This window comes from Dinoponera quadriceps, unplaced genomic scaffold, assembly GCF_001313825.1.
Source record: "Dinoponera quadriceps isolate SergipeBrazil2010 unplaced genomic scaffold, ASM131382v1 scaffold545, whole genome shotgun sequence".
Lineage (NCBI taxonomy): Eukaryota > Metazoa > Arthropoda > Insecta > Hymenoptera > Formicidae > Dinoponera > Dinoponera quadriceps.
The window spans coordinates 867,770-892,256 of NW_014554681.1; the positions used below are offsets into that span (position 1 = coordinate 867,770).

General features: G+C 46.0%; 1 protein-coding gene across 1 annotated transcript; it reads right to left on the reverse strand.

Annotated features, from left to right (window-relative positions):
• Window positions 1–6: 6 nt before the first annotated feature.
• On the reverse strand, window positions 7–21,496 carry LOC106740831 (single Ig IL-1-related receptor-like; the record flags this gene model as incomplete). The annotated part of the gene is made up of 4 exons (XM_014612263.1): window positions 7–955; window positions 10,186–10,323; window positions 19,911–20,075; window positions 21,363–21,496. Coding segments are annotated over 4 exons (877 nt in total), but the record flags the coding sequence as incomplete, so codon positions are not given.
• Between the last annotated feature and the right edge of the window lie 2,991 nt (window positions 21,497–24,487).

A 24,487-nucleotide genomic window follows, 5' to 3' on the forward strand; every position in this document is an offset into this window, starting at 1 on the left:
GGGGGGGGGGGGGGGGAGAGAGAGAGAGAGACGGGAGCGACTAGCGTCGGTGTGAAGATACATATGGAGGGCGAGCGGCTTACGTCAAACGGCTTTGCGCGGGATTTCTGTTCCTAAGCAGCTCTCGCGCGAGCTTCCGATTGTTCGAGTCGGCTCGCGCGCGGCTCCCACGCGGAAGTCGAAGTATCGAGGATAAGAGGATCCCACCTGGTGCGCTCGCTCGCGGGATCCTCTCCTCGCTGCGTCGTCTCGTCGGGATCGCGCGAGGGACACGCGGTGCGATCCTCCCGCGGAAGAAAGGCGAAAGACGTGAGAACCGGCCGTAAGAATCGTCGCCTAGGACGAAGGGTCGTCTCCCCGCGGGGTCGCCGGCTCGGCAGGTACCCGGGGGGAGGGGAGGAAGAGGGGTTGTTCAAGGACCCGTCCGAAATCCGGCGTCGCCGGTCGCGAAGAAGCCACGGTGGTGGTCGTCCGCGAGGGCGACGACGCGCGACGGTCGACGGCGACGCGCGTTCCTAAACGAGGACCTCGAGGCTCTCGCGCGAGCGCGCCTTCTGCTGTCCGCACTTGCCGTTGGCCTGCACTATCATCGCCACCGACTGGCAGCCGGTCTCGGACGCGACCGGCCGTATCGCCGGCATCGCCAGCCGCAGTTTGTACCAGAACTCGCGGCCGCCGTCGCCCTCTTTCCAGCGCAGCACCGTCAGCTGCTCGTAGAACACGCCGGCGCCGTCGAGGATGTCGCGACGGTCCCGTCGCGATCGCTTCGCCATCGTCGCCGTGGTGCCCGGCATACCCTGCAGCGCGACCACGATCGTGCGCGCCGGCAGCACCGACAGCTGCTTCAGCACACCCGCGACGCTCGCGTCCGTCCAGACGTTGTCCAAGGACGCGGGGCTCAGCACCATGATCACGCGCCGGGCCGCGCTCGCGTGCGAGCTCATCTCCAGGCTCCCTGCAACACGCAAACGGTCCCTTCAGGTCAGAGGCGCGCGCTCTCTCTCTCTGAGGAGAAGGGAGAGAAAGGGAGGGTTCTTAATATCGTTAAGTATCAATTGATTTAGAATATTAAATCGTATAACAGGGGTAATTATAACTAATGTAATATAAAAAAATGTAAAAAAATGCGAAAATAAAAATACAGTAATAGATCAGTGAAACTGCATGAAGAACAATAATGTTGCTGTTGTAACGAAAACTCACACATCGTCGTTGCTACCGCACATTCGTAGTGACAGCGATAAAATTTAGTTGGCACAACCAAATTATTCATGGGAAAATTCTGATGAGTGAATTTGTCCTTAGGACACGTTAATTTGCTGTTAGAACAAAATAATGTTTTCCTACATTTACTACACTGAAAGTCTCACAATGGTTAACAAATGCGTTTCATTTGAAAGTTTTAGTATGATATTTAGTAATTAGTAACAAATGTAATAATAGTTACGAACTGTTTGGTAATAATCATATAATAATTAGTGAAACAAATTCTGGTAGACTTTGATTCAATTAAATTATCTGGTAACCAATATCAAATAATTTTGTAATAATTACCAAATAATTTGACAATTATCAAAGCAATTGGAAACTATCATTAAATCGTCTGATAATTCTTAATGTTGTCCACATAATGTAGTAAGTACTATTAAACAATATATTTATATATTTATAATATAAAATTATATTCACTTTTACTTCAGTCGAAACTATTTCAATAAAATATTTGGTAACTATGATTCACGTGTGACGGTTATTACCAAATCTTATTTCAGTTTAATTTATAGATTCAGCAAAATAATTCAGCGAATGACAAATTAGTACTCGTAATAAATCATTTTGCTATCCACATAGTAACTGACAGGTTCGCTCCGCTAGCATAAAATTTGCTGCGCCAGCAAATTATTTTTCCCCACGTAGTAATCAGTAATGTTAGACATTAATTAATGAAAGATTGGATAATAACGTTAAGTAATAATATCGATGAGAAAGTTCGTTCCGTTTTTTAATCAGTCCTTCGCACAGGAAGACTTTACTTTCGCAAGGATTTCACTGATGGGAAGCCTCGCTCTAGTAATCCTTCCATTCGCTTTGGTAAAAATCGGCAAGCCGATAAGCGTTCATCCACGCTCCAGAGTGCCGCAAAAGGACCCCAAAGCGAGTCCTGACCATTTGCCCAATTAAAAAATTAACGAATCATTTTTTATCGACCATAGAGACACACGAGGTCGGAGTTTCAAAGGAGGCACGTTCGTCTTTTATTATCCACTCTCCGCGTAATCCATGATGCGAGAGGAAGAGAGTGCGCGAATAAACCGCGGATTTCATCGAAGGTACCCAGTCAGGACGTTTTTCCGTTCGCGTCAACGTTCGGTCCGATTACAGACTGCGATTCAGACTAGCCAGCCAGTCAACCAACCAGCCAACCAGCTGCCAGTCAGCCAGCCAGCCAGCCAGCCAGTCAACTAGCCGGCGGGTCAGTGTTGGATTTTGCACGTACTCTTTTTCGAGGGCACTCTGGAAATATTGTCCCGCCGGCGGGACGGCTGGATTTCACGGGCGATAAAGTGAAAGCAAGCCGGCATTGGCGCGGCAGCGGCGCACGAGCAATAAAAAGCCAGCCACCCGGTAATGTATGAGTTACCGCACAGCCACCGTGTATATTTCAGGCTTGCTTGGGATGCAAGCGCACGCTCACGTTGCTCGGCAAAAACTGATCGACCGGATAGACGCCCCGGCCGTTACGCCTCGTTGTTTCCGGAGGAAACTTCGTTAACTACGCGAATGGGACGTCGCGATGTGTGCGCGCCGGTGCGAGGAAGGCGCGCGCGGTTGCGCCCGAATCGACGTTAAATCAGGTGTCGCCGCGCGATTCTTCCGACGACGACGTCCGCGCACCATCAGGTAGTCGCCGAAGAGTAATCTTCCGTTCGCGAAGATATCTCGATCACATGTGGGCAATGAACGGCTCGAAACCTGTGATATCGTACACGGGGAAATAGAAATCTGCTCGCGCAGCAAATTTTATGCGGCCGCGGCAAAATCCGCGTCAGTCACTGGGTGGACAGCAAAATGAGTTGTTAAGAACACTAATTCGCCGGATTATTTTGCTGTACAAATTAGCAAATGCAGGAAAATATTTATTATTATTTTTGTTATTATTATATTATTTTTTTTGTATTATTTATCTATATTAATAATTATTTTTTATTACTTGTTTATTAGTATTACTTATTTTATTTTGTTATTTATATGCATTTGATTATTTTTATTATTACTTCGTTCTAACAGTAAATTAACTATTCTAAAAACAAATTCACTCAGCGAAATGTTTTCTATTCCGGTGACAAAATTGTTTCTGCTCTGATTATGAATAGTTCGCTAACTTGATTAAGCCAATTAAATTTTATCGCTATTCTAACGAATATACAATGACAATGAGATGATTTCGCTATATCAGCAAAATTACTTTTCTCCGTATAATTACGCAATGATATAATTACAGACGAAAATCCATTTTGTGACACGTGCCATCTATATGAAAAATTTTGTGAGATCTAACTGGAAGGCTCAGTCTGATTTAAATTAAATAAAAAAATATAAGTTCATAAATTTATAAAAATTAAATAAAAATACGAGTTTGTAAATTTATTAAAAACTTTATCTCGGTCGCGAAATTTAAACGGATTCAAATTGGAAAGATGTGTTTCAAATATACGATTATAAATAGGAAAATCGAATAGATCATATTTGATCCGGTCGACCCAGATTTCCCGTAGATTTGCCTATTTTCCGTTTGCGTAGTTAGAACTGGACAAAACATATGGAACATACAAATCAGTGAGATCCGATATTCGCTTAAATAACCAAGTGACTTCTGCCACAATTATTATCGAAATACAGCGCCCGGTTAATTTTATAACTCCACCAGTTCTCTGTGGATAATTGGATTTGTGTTCAATCTCGATAAACTAGGATAAGCGTTCACTGAATTATTTATAGCTTTCAATAAGTTTCTAAGCCAAACGATTCGATTCGCAAACTCTGATCAAACCAGAGTATTAATTAATGCAACTCGACTGACGTCATTCCACATGGAAAAAGGAATTAGCTCCATACTATACAATAAATTAGCTCCGTCTATACAATAAAATTGAAATTTCGCTACTAAATTTTAGCTTCGGAAGCTAAAATTTACTGAGTACAGACATGAAAAAAATTTAACTAAATTGAATAAATTCAGTTGTATTATATGGACAATCAATTTTTAGCTGTGGAAGCTAGTTTTCAACTGCGGGGGCCAATTTTAGCCGTGGAAATTCTTTTTCCGTGCATCGTCGGAAAAGTGGATCGATTTAAACAGATAACAATGGACCATCGCGCAACGACATACAATTTTTCTCAGGTCTCGTTAAGATGCAAATTTCCAGTTCACCGAACGTTTGTTCGTAAAGTGTCGCGATTAATCGATCTGCGGATGCGTCAAGATCGAAGGCTGACTAGTTCGTTACCTTCACTCGGCGGGAACTTTCGGCTCGCCCTTCGCGAGTCGGGACGATCAGCCGCGCCGAGGAAAATTACAGCTTTTGCGCGGACACGCGAAAGCAGAACTTGGACTCGAAAGATTCGCGGCGAGTCGTGCGATCGAACCGTTCAAACAGTTCCACGTAGAAACAGCCGAGCGGATTTCAGCGGAACCGACCTGCTCAATCGATTCGCGAAAGTCCGAGGATTCGGGTCATGTAAAAAAGAAAGATACTCGAGAAAATCACGAGCGAAAAAGGGCAAATAGTTCTCCCACCCTCGCGACATATTAATTATTCGCGCGGGAATTTTTCAAGATTTTCCCAGAAGCATTCTTCTTCATATTCAACTGTAATAAAATTTAGTTCGCGTAACTAAATTAGCGAATTATTCATAATTAGAGCGGGAACAGTCTCTTTGTCAGGATAGAAAACATTCTGCTGAGTGAATTTGTCCTTGCGTAATTTAAGTCCTTCTTTAATTTGTGTTTTTTTGCTGTTAAATCAAGATAACGTTTTCTTAATTTACTAATTTGTTCTACAGCAAAATAATTTATAGATTCAGCAAAATAATTCGATAAATGTTAATTAGTATTCTTACACAGATCATTTCGTTGTCTATGCAATAATCAACAGATTTTGCTGCGACAACAAAAAACTCCGTGTTTTGAAATTGACACGATAAAAAACGATAAAATATAAAGCACTTTAAATATTTACGCTTTTTAAATATTTATAACTGTGAAAAGTGTAAATATTCAAAGTGTCTCGTATGTTTCGTTTAACTCTGACATAAAACGGAAACCGGAAAGTATCTTCGAATGCAGCGGAATAAAAAATGAAAAAGTTTTTAAATATTTAAACTTCGAAATTTAAACTTCACATTTTATGTGTTTGAACTCCTTGGACATTTATATATTAATACATTTTACATATTATTATTTTGCAATTTACAATTTACATATTAATTATAAATGGTGTAAATGTTTAAAGTGTTTCACACGTTTCGTTCAATTCTGATATCAAATGGAAAAAAATCGGAAGAAACCTTCGGGGGAACATTTAGCAAACGAAACGGAATCTCTGCCTCGGTTTTCCCCTTGGAATCGCGCGTTTATTACGTAATCATCACACTTTTAGCCCGATACCCACCGTGGATTTCCCACGGATCAGAGTCGAAATTTTTCGTGGAAAACCGGTGGAAACTGGAAGCCCCTTAATTAAATTAAACCAGGTAATATCCTATGTGGATAATTCCGCGTGTTTGCGCCGACTCGAACTGTTCATCAGCAGGTCTCGCCCACCTGCCGGTGGGCGGCCGGCCGATCTAAGATTCAATCCGGATAACTCCAGATTCGCGCTGGAGATGCGACCACCTGGAAATCCGGCGATCGCCGCGGCACGCTTTGAAGGTGGTCAAACTTTGTTCGTTCGAGCGCCCGTAGCCGAATATCACGAAGTTTAGGCAAAGCCCGGGCCCTTTTGCACGGCTTCGTCGCCGTGGGCTCGGCCGCGCGATTCACTGGATGGAAAGTCATAAGCCGTGTAATCGGCGTATCGTAATTAGCGACTCGGGGGCGGAGTGCACGCAGGATATCCCTCTCCCACCCTCTCTCTCTCTCTCTCTCTCGTTTCGCTGTGGATTCGCATTCGGTCCCGCGAAAATTGCAGCCGCGATGTCTGATCGCGAGCTCACACGCGCGCGTATGGTTTAGCGGAGAACGATAAAATGTACTTTACGCTCGGTGCAATGGGCGTAAACACATCCACACACACATACATACAGAAGCGTATGCGGGAAGATAGCGAGCCGAGTGGTAATCGAGGAGGATTGTAAATTGGCTTGTTAATGTTGCAGCAGCAGTAGTAGTAGTTGTTGTTGTTGTTGTGCTGCGGCTGTTACTGCAGCTGCCGTTGGCTGTTGTTGAAGAGCAAAGCGCAGCGTAGAATCCGCGAAACGTATGAAGAGTTGGCCGATGTTTGTCGCGCGACGCCTGTACACAATGCGTCCTATACGTTTGGAGTGATTAGCCCCGGCATAGAATGATAAACCGGGTGGTAATCGGGATGTTACGGATCACTTTTGAAGTGGTAAGCGGGTAGTAAAGCGAGATCCGCTCGCCCGGTGCTGACGCAGCACCAGCGACAAACGACTCTTTCGCGCGGATGACCGACGGTTATTCTTTGGGCGCGCGTCGCTCATATCTCAGCGCTCCGTGAAGTCGGCATCCCCGAATCGCAAATTTTTCCAAACCCGCGCGGCACTCGCCCGTCCACGCGAACAATACTTTCGTCCAGCCCGCGGGGAAAAAGTTACGACCGGAGAAAAAATTGGACAAATTTTGACATCAGCACCCCCTTCCGGTGTTTTTCTTTCATTTCTGAGCGAGATACGATTGTCCGCGATCCGTCCGGCAAATATTTTTGTTGTTCGCTCTGCAAAAAGGAGTGATAAACAAAGAAAATGAGCGAGTGTCCTTATGAACGCCCCTGAGGGCGTTCTCTTTAAGTTACGTACTGGAATCGATCGTCTCCGATTAGTTTACATTCGTTCGTCCGTAATTCCGTTTCGTCCAGCGAGCAAAAACGAGTTATTAACAAACACACGGGAGATGACAATGCCGCAATGCAATTCTGACACTCCGAATCTAAAATAATCCACTTTATATGGGATCGCGGAAATTCTCGGGATATCGCGATTCATTCGATATTTCCCACATCCACGCTGAAAAATGAGTGGTTGAATCTACCTGACAATGGACGGAATAAACGCGTTTTCGTTGAAGGAAACGAAATTTGTTTTACTACAAGAACCAAATTTGACACGTGAGAACTTTTTTCTCCTACCAAGTCACGTTTGATCGCCCATTACATAAGATATCGAAGTTTCATGCTGGAAATGGTACGCTGAAATTCTTGCGTTACTTTAACACAGAGAGAACGTGCTTAAAAGGTACACAAATATCACGTTAAATTACACTTGTAATTAACCATAATTAAATTATAACTGTAGCTAAATTATACTCGTAATTAACATATTTTCACCTAGTTAACACGTTACCTTTTAACGTGCTCCGCTCGTTAGAGTAACGCAAAATTTCGACAGGCCGTTATTAACGCAGAACTTTTCGCCGTGTACACCCGACCAAACTCCCTTTTGCAACGGCGCCGTTAATTAATATTCAATCTCCACTTCGCCGTTCGTCGATTGTCGCCGGTTCCCGTCGCTTTGAAGTCCCCCGATCCGCAATATCGAGACTCCCTTCTTCGATATCGTCACATTACACCAAGCCCGTAACATTAACGATGTCTCATCCCGCTACATCTATCACTGCTGTTGACGCGACCGCGTTGCCACCTTCTCTCTCTCTCTCTCTCTCTCTCTCTCACTCGCCACCCTTCGTCAAATTCGCGGCCCCGAAAGCGACGCGCTCGTGGTTGCACACGTGGCGGCGCGCACCTAATTCGATACCGCGGCCGCCTCGGCGGAGACAAACGAGACACTCGACGTCCGAGAAAGCGGCGAACTTTCTAATTCAATTTGCCAAGTTGTACGTCGTAATTTCCCACGAATCCGGGGTATATACACCCATTACTTCCGGCCACGATGCCGCGGCGAATTATCATCCCTCGTTGGCGACAACGATTGGACTGATTGACTGGCTGGCTGGCTGACTTTCCGCGCGCCGTTGCTTTCCGTGACGGCCCCGCCGGCTGCTTCTCGCGAACAGATTTTCCTTCGCGCGCTCGAACAAATTGCTCCGACAAACGCTCGAGTTCGCCGACGGTCGCGTGAGCAGTGAAAAAAATTGCTGCGCCGTGCGGCGGTTTCCTTGTGTGTTCGTGTCTGCGTGTCGATGCGTGCATGCATGTGCGCGTGTGCCGCTACACAATTGGAGAGGCGGAACAAAAGGAGGCCCCCGACCGGTGTTTAGATCGTTGTCTAGTTTCCTGTTGCTCTCCGTGAAATGCGATCCAATTGTGCGCGCCTCACGGTTCGAGGATCTTCACTAGATCGCCGGGTGCGTTCACGTTTCCGTCATTTTGGGACTTTGGGGGAGAGAGAGAGAGAGAGAGAGAGAGAGAGAGAGAGAGAGAGAGAAAGAGTCATATGAGAATAATAAGATTAAAATAATACGCTCACGGGATGTATTTTCGAGTGTCGCGGTCAGCGCTGGAATATAAAACAATCTCCCATTTTCCGCGGCGACCGCCGCCGCCATTTGTACTTTTAATACCCCGGGAGTTAAATTAAATCTCTATTTAAATTGCCGGTGCGCGTCCTCCCTCTCTCTCTCTCTCTCTCTCGCGCGGTCCCGCGACGGTCTCTCCATTTAAGCCCCGTGAAACGCGAGCCCTCGCGGGAGACCCGATTCTTCCCGCTGTCCCATCGTCGCGATTCGGACGCCTCGCGTCCCGCACGTGCCTCGCCTCCGCGCGAATCCTCGCGCGGCCATAATCCGTGCGCCGGCGACACGTTAATTAAATCATCCGCCAGGACGTGGCCGCATTCGCTCGTAATACGCGCCCGCCTCTAATTTCGACTCTCCCGCGTCTCGCCGAGAGATCGATCCTCGCCTCTTCTCGCACTCTCGACGCGCTGATCCAACCCCGCACGACGACGACGGCGATCCCGATTGTCGCTTATTCAAATCGGCTTTTATTCAGACGTAATTCGTAAACTCCAACCCCCTGTAAAATTACTTATCGACCCGCGTCCCAAGCGGAGCGGCGGCCCGCAATTCGTGGCCCACATTCGCCGTTGAATATTTACCTCCCGCCGGTGCTTATTTGCATGCTGCATGCGGGCCGCGCATCGCCGCGGGATGCGCCACAAAATAAACCCCATAGGGACTCTATCGAGACCGTCGTAGCTCGTGTCTCCTCCCCCCCCCCCTTTCTCTCTTTTCGCCCGGTTTCGTGTTCTCTTTTTGTCCCCTTTCCCCGGCTCTTTTCTTCCCTTTCCCTCGTCGTCGTTTGTTTTCCTCCGTTTCACCCCTTTTTTTTCTTCCTTTCGCCTCTCTAACGGGATTCTCGTCGTCCCTCTTACGTAACACGATAAGGATCTCTTCGCCGCTACTGAATCGCACATACGGGGTGTCGCGAACACGAGCCCGACGACACTTCGGCACCCGGGGAAGAAGTTCCGGGCGGCGCGTAAATTCGCCGGAAATTCGAAAGTTCGCGCGAGTGCGAAGTTGCTCGATTCCCGACGATGCGCGGCGACCCGCCTCGTCGCGCGGCTGAGAAACGCCGGCGAGAGACGCTCTTCTCCGGATTCCTCCCCCTCCACCCCGACCGTCTCTCCTCGCGGGGACATTAAAAACACCGAGGAGGGAGACAATATTAAATCTTTTCCTCGCAATTCGCAGCGGTGATTCGCCTTTCGGCAGCGAGGCGGCGAATTTCCGAGAAGTCCGAATCGCCGATTAACCTCGCGCCGGTTCTCGCGTCGGCGTTAAAAATAGCTCACGACGGAAGGGAGCGAGGGAGGGGGGAGGGAAGCGGGGAAAATGGAGGCTGCTCCTCGTACGCGAGGAACGGTACAATCCGGTATTCAGAGCGGCGATTACTCAAGGTGGTACCTCCGCCGAGAGTACGTAATTGCACGACGACGACGACGACGAGCGGGATCGCCGCTAATTAGCGGGACGAAGGTACTTACAATTGTGATGCAGGTTGGTCAGCTCCAGCGGCATGCACTTGTAACGATGCTTGGACTCCAGCTTGTATATCAGCTTGCCGATCACCAGGCTCGAGTCCTTCTCGTGGTAGCACACCAGCGCGTCGCAGTCTTTCCCGTCTGCAATGCACAGTCATGCGAGATCGTGATTACAACGTGAACAACAAATACACGCGTATACGTATAGATAAATACATGCACACGTGAAGACGATGGGAAAGCGGCCTGGAAGATGTTTAAAAGCGCGCCGGGGAGAGAGAGAGAGAGAGAAAGACGTCCGAGAAGCGCTCTCCCCGGGAGAGCCGGTGTAAAACGGACGTTCCGTCTAAGAGAGACAGGTCCCGCGAGAGACCGGCGAACGACTTCTTAAAGGCTCGTAAGTAGAATGGAAGCCGTTGCAGTTTCTTTCGGCTCCGAGGCCGAATCCGCTACGCGGTTACAATTATGAAAACGACGGCGGAAGGGGAGCAGCTGAGCGCCGGTTATCGCGATTCCCCATTATTAAACTCGCTGTTATTAAAAAGCGGCGAGTTCCCCTCCCGCCTCTACGATCGGAGCCCGCGACCCCGTGGGGATTATGCCGAGATTATACCGTCGAAATAAACCCCCGAAAGAGAGGTGTCTCTGAGCGAATAAGAGACGGGCAGAGACGAAGGATGGAATAATGTCAATTAAAATCAGATCGATCATTTTCATCGCTTCTTCGCGCTTTTGCACAAACGCGTGTGTCGTACAGGATGCGATACGCGTGTGAACTGACTGAGAAGGAATTGACTAGAATTGATTAAGAATTAACTGAGAAAAGGAGGGTCCGGTAATTTGTAAATTATAATTGCACGCAGTGTAAAGTAAAATAATTATAATCGGGAATCTATTTCTGTAATAAGAATTGCCCCAGTGTGTTAATGATAACAACCTTGTATTCAATTGCTACTCGAACTATTTTGTCGAGACAACGGGAAAATATAGTTGGAATCGGAAATGGCTATAATTTAATGACTATAATCTTATAATTTAAGTCAAAGCCGATGACGAATTTGATAAGTGTCGTAAGGACGATCCCGAAAATTGTATGTTGCATAAACTGAGACGATCACGGCTACTCTTTCAGTATTTCTCATGCATACAGATCCCATGTAAATGTAAGTGCGATATAAATGTGAATGATATGTGTCTCTCTATCTTATCATATCATATACGAAAAATCTAACCAAGATATATAAAATATTTTATACCAACTATTCGTACCTTTCAGATTTCTAAATTTCACTGAGATGATATAAAAATGTTCTTTATCAAATTTTCCTGATCGAGGCACCGACATTCGCTACGTACAAGCTGCCCGATTTCGGGTGAATATTTGCGCAAACTGACAGCTGAAGATTTCAATCACTTTCACATTGAACAGTGCTTCACTTCATTTTCGTGTGTATTTTCACCGTATAAAATTATTTATACAATTCTGTGCAATCAGTAAGACGTAAACTTTGTAGAAAGAAAGGAAAGCAATATCCTGTCGGTGAAGTTTTCAAATATGACATCCCGTTAAATTAGCCAGTTTTCATCCCGGTATAAACGGCCCATACACGTGAGACGCGCGCAAAACAATTGAAAACGCCATTGCGAGAATAACTTCTACACGAGGGATCTTATAAGAATGCCGCCGCTATCGACCGTCGCAACTCCCACCGGGGATGCAACGTCGACGTCTTCGAGCATCGATCCGGAGGCTCGTCAGGTTCATCGCGCGGCAGGACAAATGATTCCCGCGCTCTTTATCACGATAAAAGGGGATGGCGGTCGCGGTATCCCCCGGGAAGCCCCGATGGGTCTCCTCGCGGCCGCTTTATGAATATAAAGCGGAAATTTGGCGGTGTTCGCGCGCGAGAATACGAATTTCGATGCGAGCTCGCGAACGGAACGAGTGCGCCGAGGGTGGGAGGCGCGAGGGTGAACGACGGAGGGGGGGGAGCGGCCGGGGGTGGGCAATAATTCGCGCATTATCGCTTCCGTTTACTCGAAATTTATTCCGATAGTAGTCGGCGGCCCGCGAGCGCCGCGCAACCGTTCACTCCAGAAATAGATTAAATCGTTATCGCTGCGGCCGCCATTATGCGTGCAAAGCGTCCCATAGAGATAAATAATGTGCGCCGTAATAGCGCTGAGGCGCTTATATGACGCGCAAGTAACGCCTGGACCAACCGGCGGCGCCGACGGTAAAGGAGATCGCCGATTCAGAGTTTTTTTTTCCTTTTTTCCTTTTCTTCTCGCCGTAATCCCTAAGTATTTATCGGCTCGCACGCAGACGAAATGACAGCACGCGGAGATGATAGCGCGAGGTGCTTTGAAGGAAAAACGAGCGAGAAAGATAAGGATCCGATCGGCAAATTTCAATAACGGGATACTTACTACAACGGTTATTAAGATGGATGTTCTCAATTAGTTACGGTGAATAAGCCAAATAAAATAGCTCCATATTTATCTTAACACTATGCCGTCCGCACGTCCAATCGGGATTCTTTTGTTTGGCGCCGGTAGGACTGATCATTTCGCTTGTCGCCGGCGGTTTCTCGAGGTTTTCGGGAGACCATAAATCGTCAGTTCTCATTAGTTTTCAATCCTGTCCCGCTATTTTCATGAAATTTCGAGGATATATGGTAAATAAATGTAACATTTTTTTGTATTATATATTTATTTATTTATTTATATTTTATTGGGTACTTAGTATTTCTCTTTTAGATGATATGAAGCAAAACAATCTCCGAGGTGTAACGCGACTCAACAAGACTTACACATTAAATTTGTTGTCCTTCTTTTTTTTGTTTTTAGAACATACATGGCACTTTCTTCGTTTTCGTTTGTCGGTTTCGGAAATTTGTATTAGCTGGTGTTGCTTTAGCCGACCGGAAAGTCAGTCGATCGAATCATGATGTCTGTAACTTATTGTTACTTAAACAGAATACAAACAGAACAGCAACAGTACACAATCAAAACACAAACGGCACACCACAGTGCTGTCGCCGGCCTTTGCGCTATAGTTTTCGCGGGACACCAACGTGGTGTCCCCGGACGGCATAGTGTTAAAAATATGTTTTTTTCTTTCACTCTAAATTTTGTATATTAATATACTGTCATAACAAGTTCAGAATAAAATTAAATACCGTAGTGAATGTGGGAATATTATAATCATAAAAGTGCTGTGTTATAATCATAAACGTGCTGTTAACGGTGACAATTCGAATAGTTATTCGCCGAATCATCTTAGAAGTTGTAACATAAGGCGTCTTTTTGATATTTCTTTGTAAATCGTTTTAATCCCACGCGATTAAAATCGTACTGTCAAAGTCGAGGAAAGATTAAAGAATAATTTACAAGTTGTTAACCTGAAGTTACATGCCACTAAATAGTACTTTCGTTACTTCTGAGAACATTTCAATTAACTCGAACCTCATCATAAATTAAAAGAAAATCTAATACAATTAGAGCCTCAAATGTTCAAACTTCCGGGCAAAGTAAATATTATGTACCTATAATACATGTATTATTATAACATATTAAGTAATTTTCACCATGAGGTTACTTTGTCACACTAATTCGGATATTTATGCTCTTTCTCAAATTTCTCGAAATAGAATCTCATACAAAACAAGTGAAAAGTGGTAGTATTTTTGAAACGATAATAAATATACTGCAACTCGAAAGAGAATGAATATTCCACTCAAGCTTAAAGTGGATTCTCACTCCATGCGAATGAATGTTTCAATCGATTGGGGTGAATTTGGGGTGAATTTGTCCCCGTGACGGTGGAATACGTCAAATTCACTTTTCAATTTCGAGGAAAATTTCATTTCAAGAAATTCGTGAGTTGCTTCGCGCTAAAGATAACATAAGATAACGTCAGAAAGAACTTTCGTCGTTCCTTATTAACACGTTCGCTACTAATATATCGCACATGTGTAAGGCAACGATCTGTCATCAGAGACTAGATTTACACATGTAAATTTGTCTACTTAATATATTTTAACACATGTGAACATCGTATAAGTTCAAACATCTGTCCTGTATTAAATATAACGTGGGCTACAGCGAGCGACTTTCAATTTAAGCGCAGTAGCGAACGTGTTAATGTCTCGGATGAAATTTTCATGATTTGGGTAATCTCCCCCCCCCCTCTCTTTCTCTCTCGATTGGCGAGAAATTTCCTCGCTTTAATCCCCCTAAAAGGATCCCGTCACGAGAGCGAGTTTTCCCAGCTTTCGTAGATGCTCGTTCGTTCGCTCTGTATCGCGGTTGTCGTGACACGAACGATGAGAGTTCGAGACGGTAATAAGACTGAGATAGAGAGAAAGAGAGAACGGAAGTGACGGAAAATGTCTTTGTAGGGACTAAAAGAATTAGAAGTAACCACAGGACCGTCGTTTTATTAACCCTCAAAGCGAGCGAGGTGAGAACGTTGTCGGAACGAGCGAGCGGAGTGTTTGCCACAGCTGAGGTCCTCGGTTCCTCGAGAATCGATTATCGAGCGGCCCGTAGAACAGGACTCGGCTTATGTCTGAGGAGGAAGTTCGGAACCCTGGACGTCTCGTGGACGCCTGCATCGCAATTACAAACACGGACGACGGACGGTACGTCGCGACTACTAGAATGACTCTCAAGACTCGCCCATTGAACCGTGTCACGAGCCGGGATTGCTTCAGGAGACCGAGACGCTCGACGGGAACCCGATTGCAAAGCCCCGCCGACGTGTCCGTCTCGCACGTCTCGAGGTAGTAGAGTCGAGGAGAGCATCGGGCAGTCGTCTCCGTCGCCGGGCCCCAATCATCCGGGACCGCAATTTGCGTAGCATTAGCCATGCAACGAGATATCATTAGCCGGGGCCGCGGCCAGAAATGATACCGTCGCGTCGCCGAGGATCTCGCCGTGCCGGAGAAAAGAAACCGGCCGACGGTATATCCTGGGCCCTCTCGCTCGCTCACCTCGCTTTTGCGACCGGGTTCCTACCTGATGGAAGCACGGAGAGAGAGAGAGAGAGATGTCTCGCGCGCGTTCCGGGAATCCGCCGGTAATCGTCGTAATTTTCTCCCGAGTCGTTTTATAAGGCGGCGTCGTCATGGGACACTTTGTCCGTCGTGACAAAGAGAGAGAGAGAGAGAGTGGTTTTATGCCCTGGGGTTACAGTTTCTTTATACATTATTATGACTGGCTACTGAATCGGAAGTTTTACAAAATTAAAAGAAAGGGAAACCGGAGAAATAAGTATTATATAGGTAAGTATTATGATATTATAAAGAACAAGTATATAATGAAAATAAAAAACTGACATTGTAAAAGAGGGTGATAAAGAGGGAAAGTAAGGGGAATAGGGGGGAGGGAGGAAGGAGAAATCGAGCACGACGTTTGTACGCCCGAAGTTGGGACTTCCGCAAACCGGACGACCGGCAAGGTCTTGAAGGGATCGATCCTTTGGGATCGCGAGATTGTCGGTCGAAACGACGGACCGTCTGTCGTACAGACGCACCCTGTCACGCGACCGCCAACGACGAACGACACTTTTAGGTGTCCGCCACCTTACCGAATGGTATAGTTGCGGAGAAAAATATTTCGCCATCTATTTGCGTGGTAAAACGAATGCTGTTATCGGACGATAGCGTTAAGGTATTTTGAGGGAAAAAAACGAAGGCACAAAGGTAAAGATCCGATTGGACGAATTTCGATAACGGGGTGGATTCGTTACAAAGGAGTTGTTGCTTTTTAAATTTCTTGAAGTGGAATCTCACACGAAATAAATGAAAAATATTTTCACACGAAGCGATAGCGCACCAATAAAGCCGTCAACAGCGCCATAAGGAACAATTACATTACATCATGAAGGGGGAAGGTGTCTATTAGCTTGCGGGACGATCTGTGATGGTTGGGGGGGGGGGGGGTAAAGGTCACGGGACGTCACATCAGATGGCATAACTTGTAAATATGGATGCGCGTGGTTGTTATCCACTTCGTTCGCATTCGTGACATATTCGGTTACGTTTCGTGAAAATTTTTAAGTTTTGACATGGTTTTGTGTTAATAATCAAAATGTTAAATTTCAAATATTTATTCTATTAAAAACGGAACTTTTACTAATCAGAATTATCGAATAAAATATTTGATCTGATATTAAATGCCTGAAAATTATTTATATTTTAGAAAAAAGGTAATGTACAATCTAATAGTTATCATTCGCTATATGATTATAACTTTTGTATTCTGTATCTGCGGGATGGGGAGTAATCCCGTATGTCATAAAATACTGGAAGGAGGCAAATATTTTGAGATGAAGCCAGGGGGGAGGGGAGGCAAAAATATCCAAATTTAGCGTGATATAATTGTTGAATGGATCCCAATTTGGAGCAAATCTTCTTGATTTGATGGCGATATTAACTAAACTTAACACACCATATGTTACTTTAGCAACTTGAACAAGATAAATAATTTAAACGCTCAACTAGCGTTTCGTTAGCTCCGACGAGATTGAGAACAGATACATGCGAGCTCGAAGGACCAAAAGTCGCAGACAAAATCCGAAGGAGGAAGTCTAAATGTAGGGAAACATGATCTCGGAATGAATACGTATTCTCTCCAACGTCTCGGACATACGATCTTCGGTTTCCAGAGAGACGAGTTCCAAGAATCATGGAAGAATAAAGAAACAGGGAAGGGGAAGGGGGAAATCCAACTGCGCCGAAACTGGATTCCCGAGGTTCGAAGAAAGAAACGCTATTCCTGGGGGCGCGATTTTAGGGGACGCGATTTCAATTCTCCTAAATTACGAGCCTTTGTTGCGTCGAGACAATTCTGGTGTGGACGCCAAACTGCGCGTGGGAAACCGACGGAACTTCCTCTTCCTCCTTCACCTTCTCCTTTTCACCACGCAATTGCTCGTTCAGCTCCATGTCTTATCTATCTCTTTCCACCACTTTTAATCGTAGAACGCGATTAAAGGCCGGCAATAGTTTCGCTATAACTGCTAAACATAATACGCAAAGAGAGAGAGAGAGAGGGAGAGGGGGGACAAGAGAGAGAGTTTCGATGTAACGAGTTACGTCGTTTCACCGTTCATATTACAGCACGTTTGAAATATTGAAGCACCTGGAGAACGGCGGCATCGAGGTGGAGTCCGCGTAAAATCCTTTGAAAGTTTCTGCGCCCGGCAGGAATTAGCGTTACTTAAGCAAATTGCAAGAGCGGGAAGAATTAAAGTGCGATCGGCGGTAAGCGAAAGAAGGAGAAAAAAAGAGAAAAGAGGAGGGGGGGGGGAGGGAAAAGGAGGCGACGGAAGGAGAAGAAAGAAGGAAAGGAAAGGAAAGAAAAAGAACGCAGCTCATTAACCTCCAACTAAATCGAGGTTCCTATTTACGCGCACTCTTCCTCTCGGGGAAACTCATCCGACGGCAATAAAACGACGCTGTCCCGTCTTTTGTACGTGCAAAAATTCTCCCCCCGTTTCTCTCCCCTCCCTCCTTGCTTTTAGAGGAATTAAAATTCGGCCGAATTCCAGCGGAAACTGAATTTAGCGGTTTCCCCCGCGAAACTCCTCGCGCGCGTTACCGCTTCTATCAGCGTTTTTTATCATATCTGTTCACCAAAATTTCGCCCAATTTTTTCCGCAAAACCGCGTTCCCGCGCTGGAAACTTCGCTTTCAGGTGCGAATTTTCCAAGAATTCCACGGGCGGCCCCTCCCGGAAGAACTGAGAAGTTGCGCCGGAGTGCGGCGGTTTGAAAAAATTACCGAGTCCTTCCTTCTGCTTAAACCGATAATTCGGTGTCTCAAGAAACGGCATGCGAATTGATCCCGAGTGGAAATTCCGAGCCGAAAAAGTTATCCAGATCAGCTGCTGACGCGTTCGGCGCACGGCGGTCATCAGCTCGCGATATTATGTTTCCGGCGCGCTCTCGTTTCCTGACCTCCATTCGAGATAAATCGGTATTTTTTCTCAGACGAGGTCTTTTCCCGAGATGTTATCTTCGGCATCCGGTTTAGCGACGAAGCTACTTGTGCGCGATTTTTCGGACGGTTTTTCACCGAGACTGCGACGAGAGTTACAACACGCTTGTCTCTAGAATCGCGTTTAATTCTAAAAAATTCCAGAAATTAAAAAATATCAAGTACGAAAACTTTATCGTCGTAAGCCGAAAAGCGAAATTCGAGTGTAAATCTTTCTCGTTCTTGCCTCAGAGAGTTATATTGTGAAAAGCACGATAAATTAATCATACGTTCTGAATTACGCACGTACTTCGAATCGCAGCGCTCGTTGACGTTTTACGGCTGTAAAACGGAAACAGAGGGAGAACTACCGCACGAGGTCCTCTCACGAGATTACCCCGGGGGTCTCCCTTTCTTCCCGATGCGGATGAGTAACCTCGTCGAAAATTCGCTCTTTTCAATTTGTAATACACAAGATGCCCGACGACGCAGTTAAAGAGACGAGAAAAAGGACCTCGCGGGATTTTAAAACGCAAATGTCCGGAAAAGGATTACAAAGAGGACTCGGCCAACACCTTCCTCTTTCCTTCATCAGCATTATTTAAACAAATCGGGGACCGACGGGGGGGNNNGGGGGGGGGGGGGGAGGCGCGAGACTGCAGGAAAGAAAGCCGGAAGGATTAAGGCACAATCGGCGGCGAGGGGACGGAAAAAAAGGATTAAGGAACAGCCACTTTAATTTCCATGCCGGCGGAACGGAGTCGCGGGTACTTCCCGCGGTAATTAAGAGTCGCAATTAAGTGGGCGAAAAAAAGTCGCTGATAATTACCGGTCACCCTCTCCCCCTCCACCGCCCGTCGTCTCGCGTCGCCGCGGTGAATTTGTCGCTGTGAGAGAGAAAAAAAGACAAGCGCCGGCGAGGGGGAATAACGACGCGGCGAGGGGGAGGGATCTTCGGTCTCCCATCAGGATCTCCTTAGTCGCAGGATTAGGGTGAATCCTGTTGGATCCGCGACTTGGGGAGTTTTACGTCACACCGTATACTCGTCACAGCGGCAATGAGATTCCGCCGGTGCTTCCGATCTCCAAATTGGAGAAGTTCGCGGCGGAAGAAAATTGAGTCGCGAGCCTAGAAAATTAAATTCCCGTTCTCTCTCCCCCCTGCTGTCCCGCCCCTCGGCCACCCCCTTCCCCCTTCTTCGTTGCTCCGACGTCGTGGAATTTTTTTGGAATCCCAGGGATTTCGGCCCCGCGAATTTTTCGCCGTTCCGCGGCGGCGCGTGCTCGCTCGCTCCCTCCGTAATGGGATTCCTGTGTTTTGCGAATTTTCAGACCGCGCGAGGGGGGGTTTAATTTAACGTCGTGTTGCATTCGTGGTGTGTACATCCCGCCAGGAGGATCAATCGCGTGTTCGCGAGCGCGACTTCGCGTTTTTCGACGTCGCGAGAGGCTGGAATTCTCGAGTTACGAGAAGCCCGAGCTCGGGGGCGAGCTTAACTTCTGATCCTGGAAAATTAAACGCCGATCCCCGCCGGCTCCCGGGAGTTCCCGGATTCCCCGGGAAGTTCGGGAGGATTTTTTCCTCCCCCCTTTTGCTCTTGTCCCCGCCTTTGCCGGCGGCCTTCCTTCCGGAAGATCCAAATTTCCAAGGTAAATCGAAGGCTTCAGAAGTCGCGCAATTTGCCGGAGTGCCAGCAATCGGACGCCAATCCCGACCGGGTTACTCGCGACTTATGCACTCACCGTTTTCCTCGAGACGACCGAACTTGTCTCTGTAGAGTAGCGCGACCGGCAGCCAGCAGCGTGTGTAAAAGGCGGCGACCGACACCAGCAGCACGACTACGAGAACCGCCAACAGCAGCGACTTACGTTCCGAGCCGTTCGGAAGGTGCAGCACGAATTGCGGCTCTGCAACAATCGGGAAGGAGCACCTCTCTTATCGCATCAGACTTGTAATAATAAGAATAAAAATAACAACGAAAAATAATAATGGTAATAATAGAGGAGAAGGTGGTATTATGGCGCATTTTGTACAGTATTGTTAAGAATCAAAATGGTTAAAAAAGAAAGTTTTTAATTGAAAACTCAACGATTATATTCATCAAAGTGTTGCTCATTCGATTCTAGACTCAAAGTTATGAAATATTTTTATTACTTAGGACGTTATCTTTATAAAAATGTGGCGACACTGCATATCTTCTTCTCTAATAAATAAATACACATAATGTTCATTAAAGGATTATTCTTCGTTTTTCAGAAGTTTGAAAAATGTATTCTCTTCCGCTCGAAAAAATTCGCTGAGAAATTTAGTGGCAAAAATATAATAAAAAACAATACACGAAACCCCCGATGAAAAAATTGCTCAACCCCGGAATGTTTCGAATCCAATCAAAGACGGGAATTTCTCTCACGCTAGAACGAAGGGTCATTGCAACTTTTTTTCTGATATTTGTTTTTCGTCAAGTGCATCGATGTCGAGAGGGTACAATGGAGAATTACGACGTAAACATCGCGTTATTAAATTTAGCGATAAATTAAATCTGTGTTTGATTTAAAAATGAAATTTTATCGACGCTGATGCCGTTCCGCGCCAATTTATCTGAAACTAATTTGTATCAATTCCCGACGATGCGTCGTCCCGTATAATAATTAAAATCGATAAAAGTAAATCGCGCGTAACGGTCGTACGGCGGGGCTCGCGGGGCCGTAGATATTTTCCGGGAATTTCCGGCTATTATTAAAATGAATTCGTCGCTAGATTGTTTTCGCACGAATAATGCATCGGGGTTAATTGGATGCATTTTGCTTCGAGCCATAATTAACAATAACGGAGCCTCGCTGTAAACAACATGCAAGATTATTTCACTTGTCGTCTGTACCCTCGCATTTAATCCCGGCAGAAACTTCGATTTTCGGCGTCGAATTAAAAAAAAAAAAAAAAAAAAAAAAAAAAAAAAAAANATAACCGGCGAAGAGTAAAATATTAAATTAAATGCGTCTTATTGGCAATCGTATACAAGTCTATGCATAAGATGGCAAATAAATTAGTCAAATTGATGTATCCGGACGTCGAGAGACGCGAGATTTTCGATTAGAACTTTTCATGTTTTCTCTAGCTTGAAATCGCGGCGTTTGTAGTGAACGGAACGTTCGCGACGGCGAGCGAGAAGCTGAAAATTTTGCAAACTTACTGACCTTGTTCGTACACGTGAGCCGTCAACGTGATATCCTCGTCGACGCTGTTGCTGATTATGCACTTGTACTCTCCGTAATCCGTGAAAAGGACGTTCTGGATCTCCAAGTAAGAGCCGATTATCTGATCGTCCTCTCTGCAATACAAAATGTGCGCGTTCGTTTATTAAAATTGTATTGACGCACAACGGTCTGAAAAATATTCAAAATTGTTTTCGCACGTGCGAAATAGACGTGAGTCTGTGCATTTTAGTACGAAGTTAAAGATATCTTATGTAAAAAATTTTTAGTTCTTATTAAGAATACTCCACGATTCATTTATCTCAACTGTGTACCGACTCTCATTAATTACACGATCAATGAAAAAATCTTAATTCGAAATAATAATCGAAGTCCACGTTTTTAAGTATTTACGCGAGGACTAGGGATATTATGATACTACTGATATAATACTGGTGTCAATATTTTTCTTTCAATCAGGTATTTTTATAGCGATATTTTCTTTCGATATTCATACCCATATCAGTACTGCTGCTTCGATATCCTTTTTTTTTTAACTTTTTACTCAGTCGATCTTCAAGATATCATTTATATTTTTGCCGTATGAAAATTAATGTAACATACAATTTACATTTCAGTCTAGTGAAGAAGGTAAAAGTATCTTTGTATCGTAATAAAATTATGACACATAGACATACAAAACCCTTAAAAATAGTTTGCAAAACAAACATTCTCCCGATTTTTTTATTTTTTCTAATTTTAAGTTTTTTTTTATTTCGACGCCAATATCGATATTTTTGTTCTATCTGTAAATACCATTAATGATATCGATACTCTCGACTAGATACACCCGTTTCAATTTTAGTACCGATCCTTTCATCGTGTCACAACATTCCTAGCGGGGGCTTCTTCGGGAATCTCCTCGCGAGTCTCTCCCCGGTGCAACGCGCGATTATTCCTACGGGGAAAGGGCGACAAACGCATGCTGAAAAATGTCGCGTGGAATTCGCTGGGAAAGCGGTAGAAATTTCAGCGCAGATTTCGTCACTGTTGGCGTCCTCGTTCGGATATTACGTCGCTTGAAAAAAACGCGCGGTTGCATATTTATCGCACTTTGTCCGTTGCGGCCGCGTATTCGCGAGTCGCTGATGTTCACTGAAACGTGCTCGCTCGCTCGCTCGCGTGCGCGCCCTTGTATTTCGCGACGCGCGTTGCTCGTTTTTTCGGTGGCGGGCCGCCCGCAAAAAACAGAAAAAAGTCGGGCGGCGGAAGAAAGCGAGAAAAAAAAGGACCCGCGCGTTTCATTCGCGGCGCTTCCGGCGCGCCGGGCCGCGAAAGAGTCCCGCGTTCCGTTACACAATCATTTAACGCACGGAACATTTCCCCATGCTAATTTAATTACGCGCGGCAGCGCGCCGCCAACGGGCCGACTTAGCCGCGCGCAATTTATTCCGGCCGCTTAATTCCGTTCGTTCGGCCTTTTCGCGCGCTTGTTCGTTCCCTTCGCCTTGCCCACGGGGGCGTGCGCGCGTGTGGATAACGCGGACGCAAACAAATAAATTTTCGGCGCGCGAGCGAACAGAGAAACAGAGGAGAAGAGAGAGAGAGAGAGAGAGAGAGAGAGAGAGAGAGAGAGAGAGAGAGAGAGGGGGGAAAAGAGATACGCGCTCCGATTAATGAGCGATACTACACAGATTCCGCCGCTCGGAGCGACAGATCTTTTTAGCCGGAGTAATTATTGGATCATACAGCCGGATTATTATCGGATAATATCCATGTAAGGTGGATCTCTCGGTGGTATCGAGGTGTAATTCCGCGTTTTTCCCCGACAGCGTAAAAATGTTAAGTTAAAACGCCGTTTCACGCTTTCTCTCTCCCTCTCTCTGTTCAGTCTCCTCCTTTTCCTCGTCAGGGCGATATAAAAATACGGGAATAAAACGACGGACGAGGAGAGCCGAGGATTTTTACGGCAACAAGATGGAAGGGAAACGTACGTGGTCTTCGTTGGTGGCCGCGGACGGAGGATACTTGGCGCGCGTTCGGAACCGCGGAAAATTGTATTGCGATTATGAAAAACAGCGGGCGGGGCGAAACGGCGATCCTATTTAAAGACTGAAACACGCTATTTACCATCTGGTAATTACGCTCTTTCGAGGGAGAAGGCAGTTACAAACTCGTCAAACGAAAAAAGGCGGGAATGAGGGAAAAAGAAAAAGAAAGAGCGAGAAAGAGAGAAGAGATACCGGCGCAATATCGGCCAAAAAGCGCCGGTCGCGTGTATTTTTTATTCCGCTTTTATTACGGGCGTCACGACGCCTCGCGTCGCAAAACGCTCGGCGCCGGACTGGGCCGAATAATTAAAACGATCGGGTCGGTGTATGCAAATGCGTGGCCATGGCGCGCGCGCGCGCGCGTGACGAAGAGCGGCGCGGAATGATATCCCCCCCCCCTCCTCGTTTTAATAAATTCCCGAGCCTCGAAACGACGACGGGATGCGACGCAAAAAATATCGCTCACGCCGTCGGAGAACGTGTAAATCACGACGACACGCGACGGAGGTGCCCCCACGTTCTCGATCACCCGTCCCCCTCCCCAAGCCCCGTTCAATCGTAGAAATTGAAAACTACGTCGGACGTTATTTTGACACATCGATCTGTTAACATCGCGGATTCGACGGCTGCGTTTCAACTGGAGAGACTCTCGTTGTGAAAAAAAATAGGAAAAAAGGAAAAAAAAGAGAGAGGAAGAGAGAATAAAATAAAATAAAAAGTCGAGGGGATTGTCGAAAATTTGTATCGACGGGGCGCGCGCGCGCAAGTATGCCCGATGTATCAAAATTGTTTACCGAATTCCGAGACCTCCCTCCGCACTCGGGCCTCGTGCAAAATTCAGCCTCGTGCAATTTTAATTCCAATTTCGCCCTTCCTTCGCCGACCGTTTCTTCTCCGCGTGCCGAGACAGCCGCGATATGCATCGACGCGATATCCGAACTCCCGCGCGGACGGAATCGTTAATCTTACGTCGCTGCCTATCCCGACGCTAATCCGTCAGGTCCTAATTTCGCCGTAGGCTCTCGCATTATTAACACATTAAGGGCGGGAGTCGTAGTAACTACGATTTATCTCGAC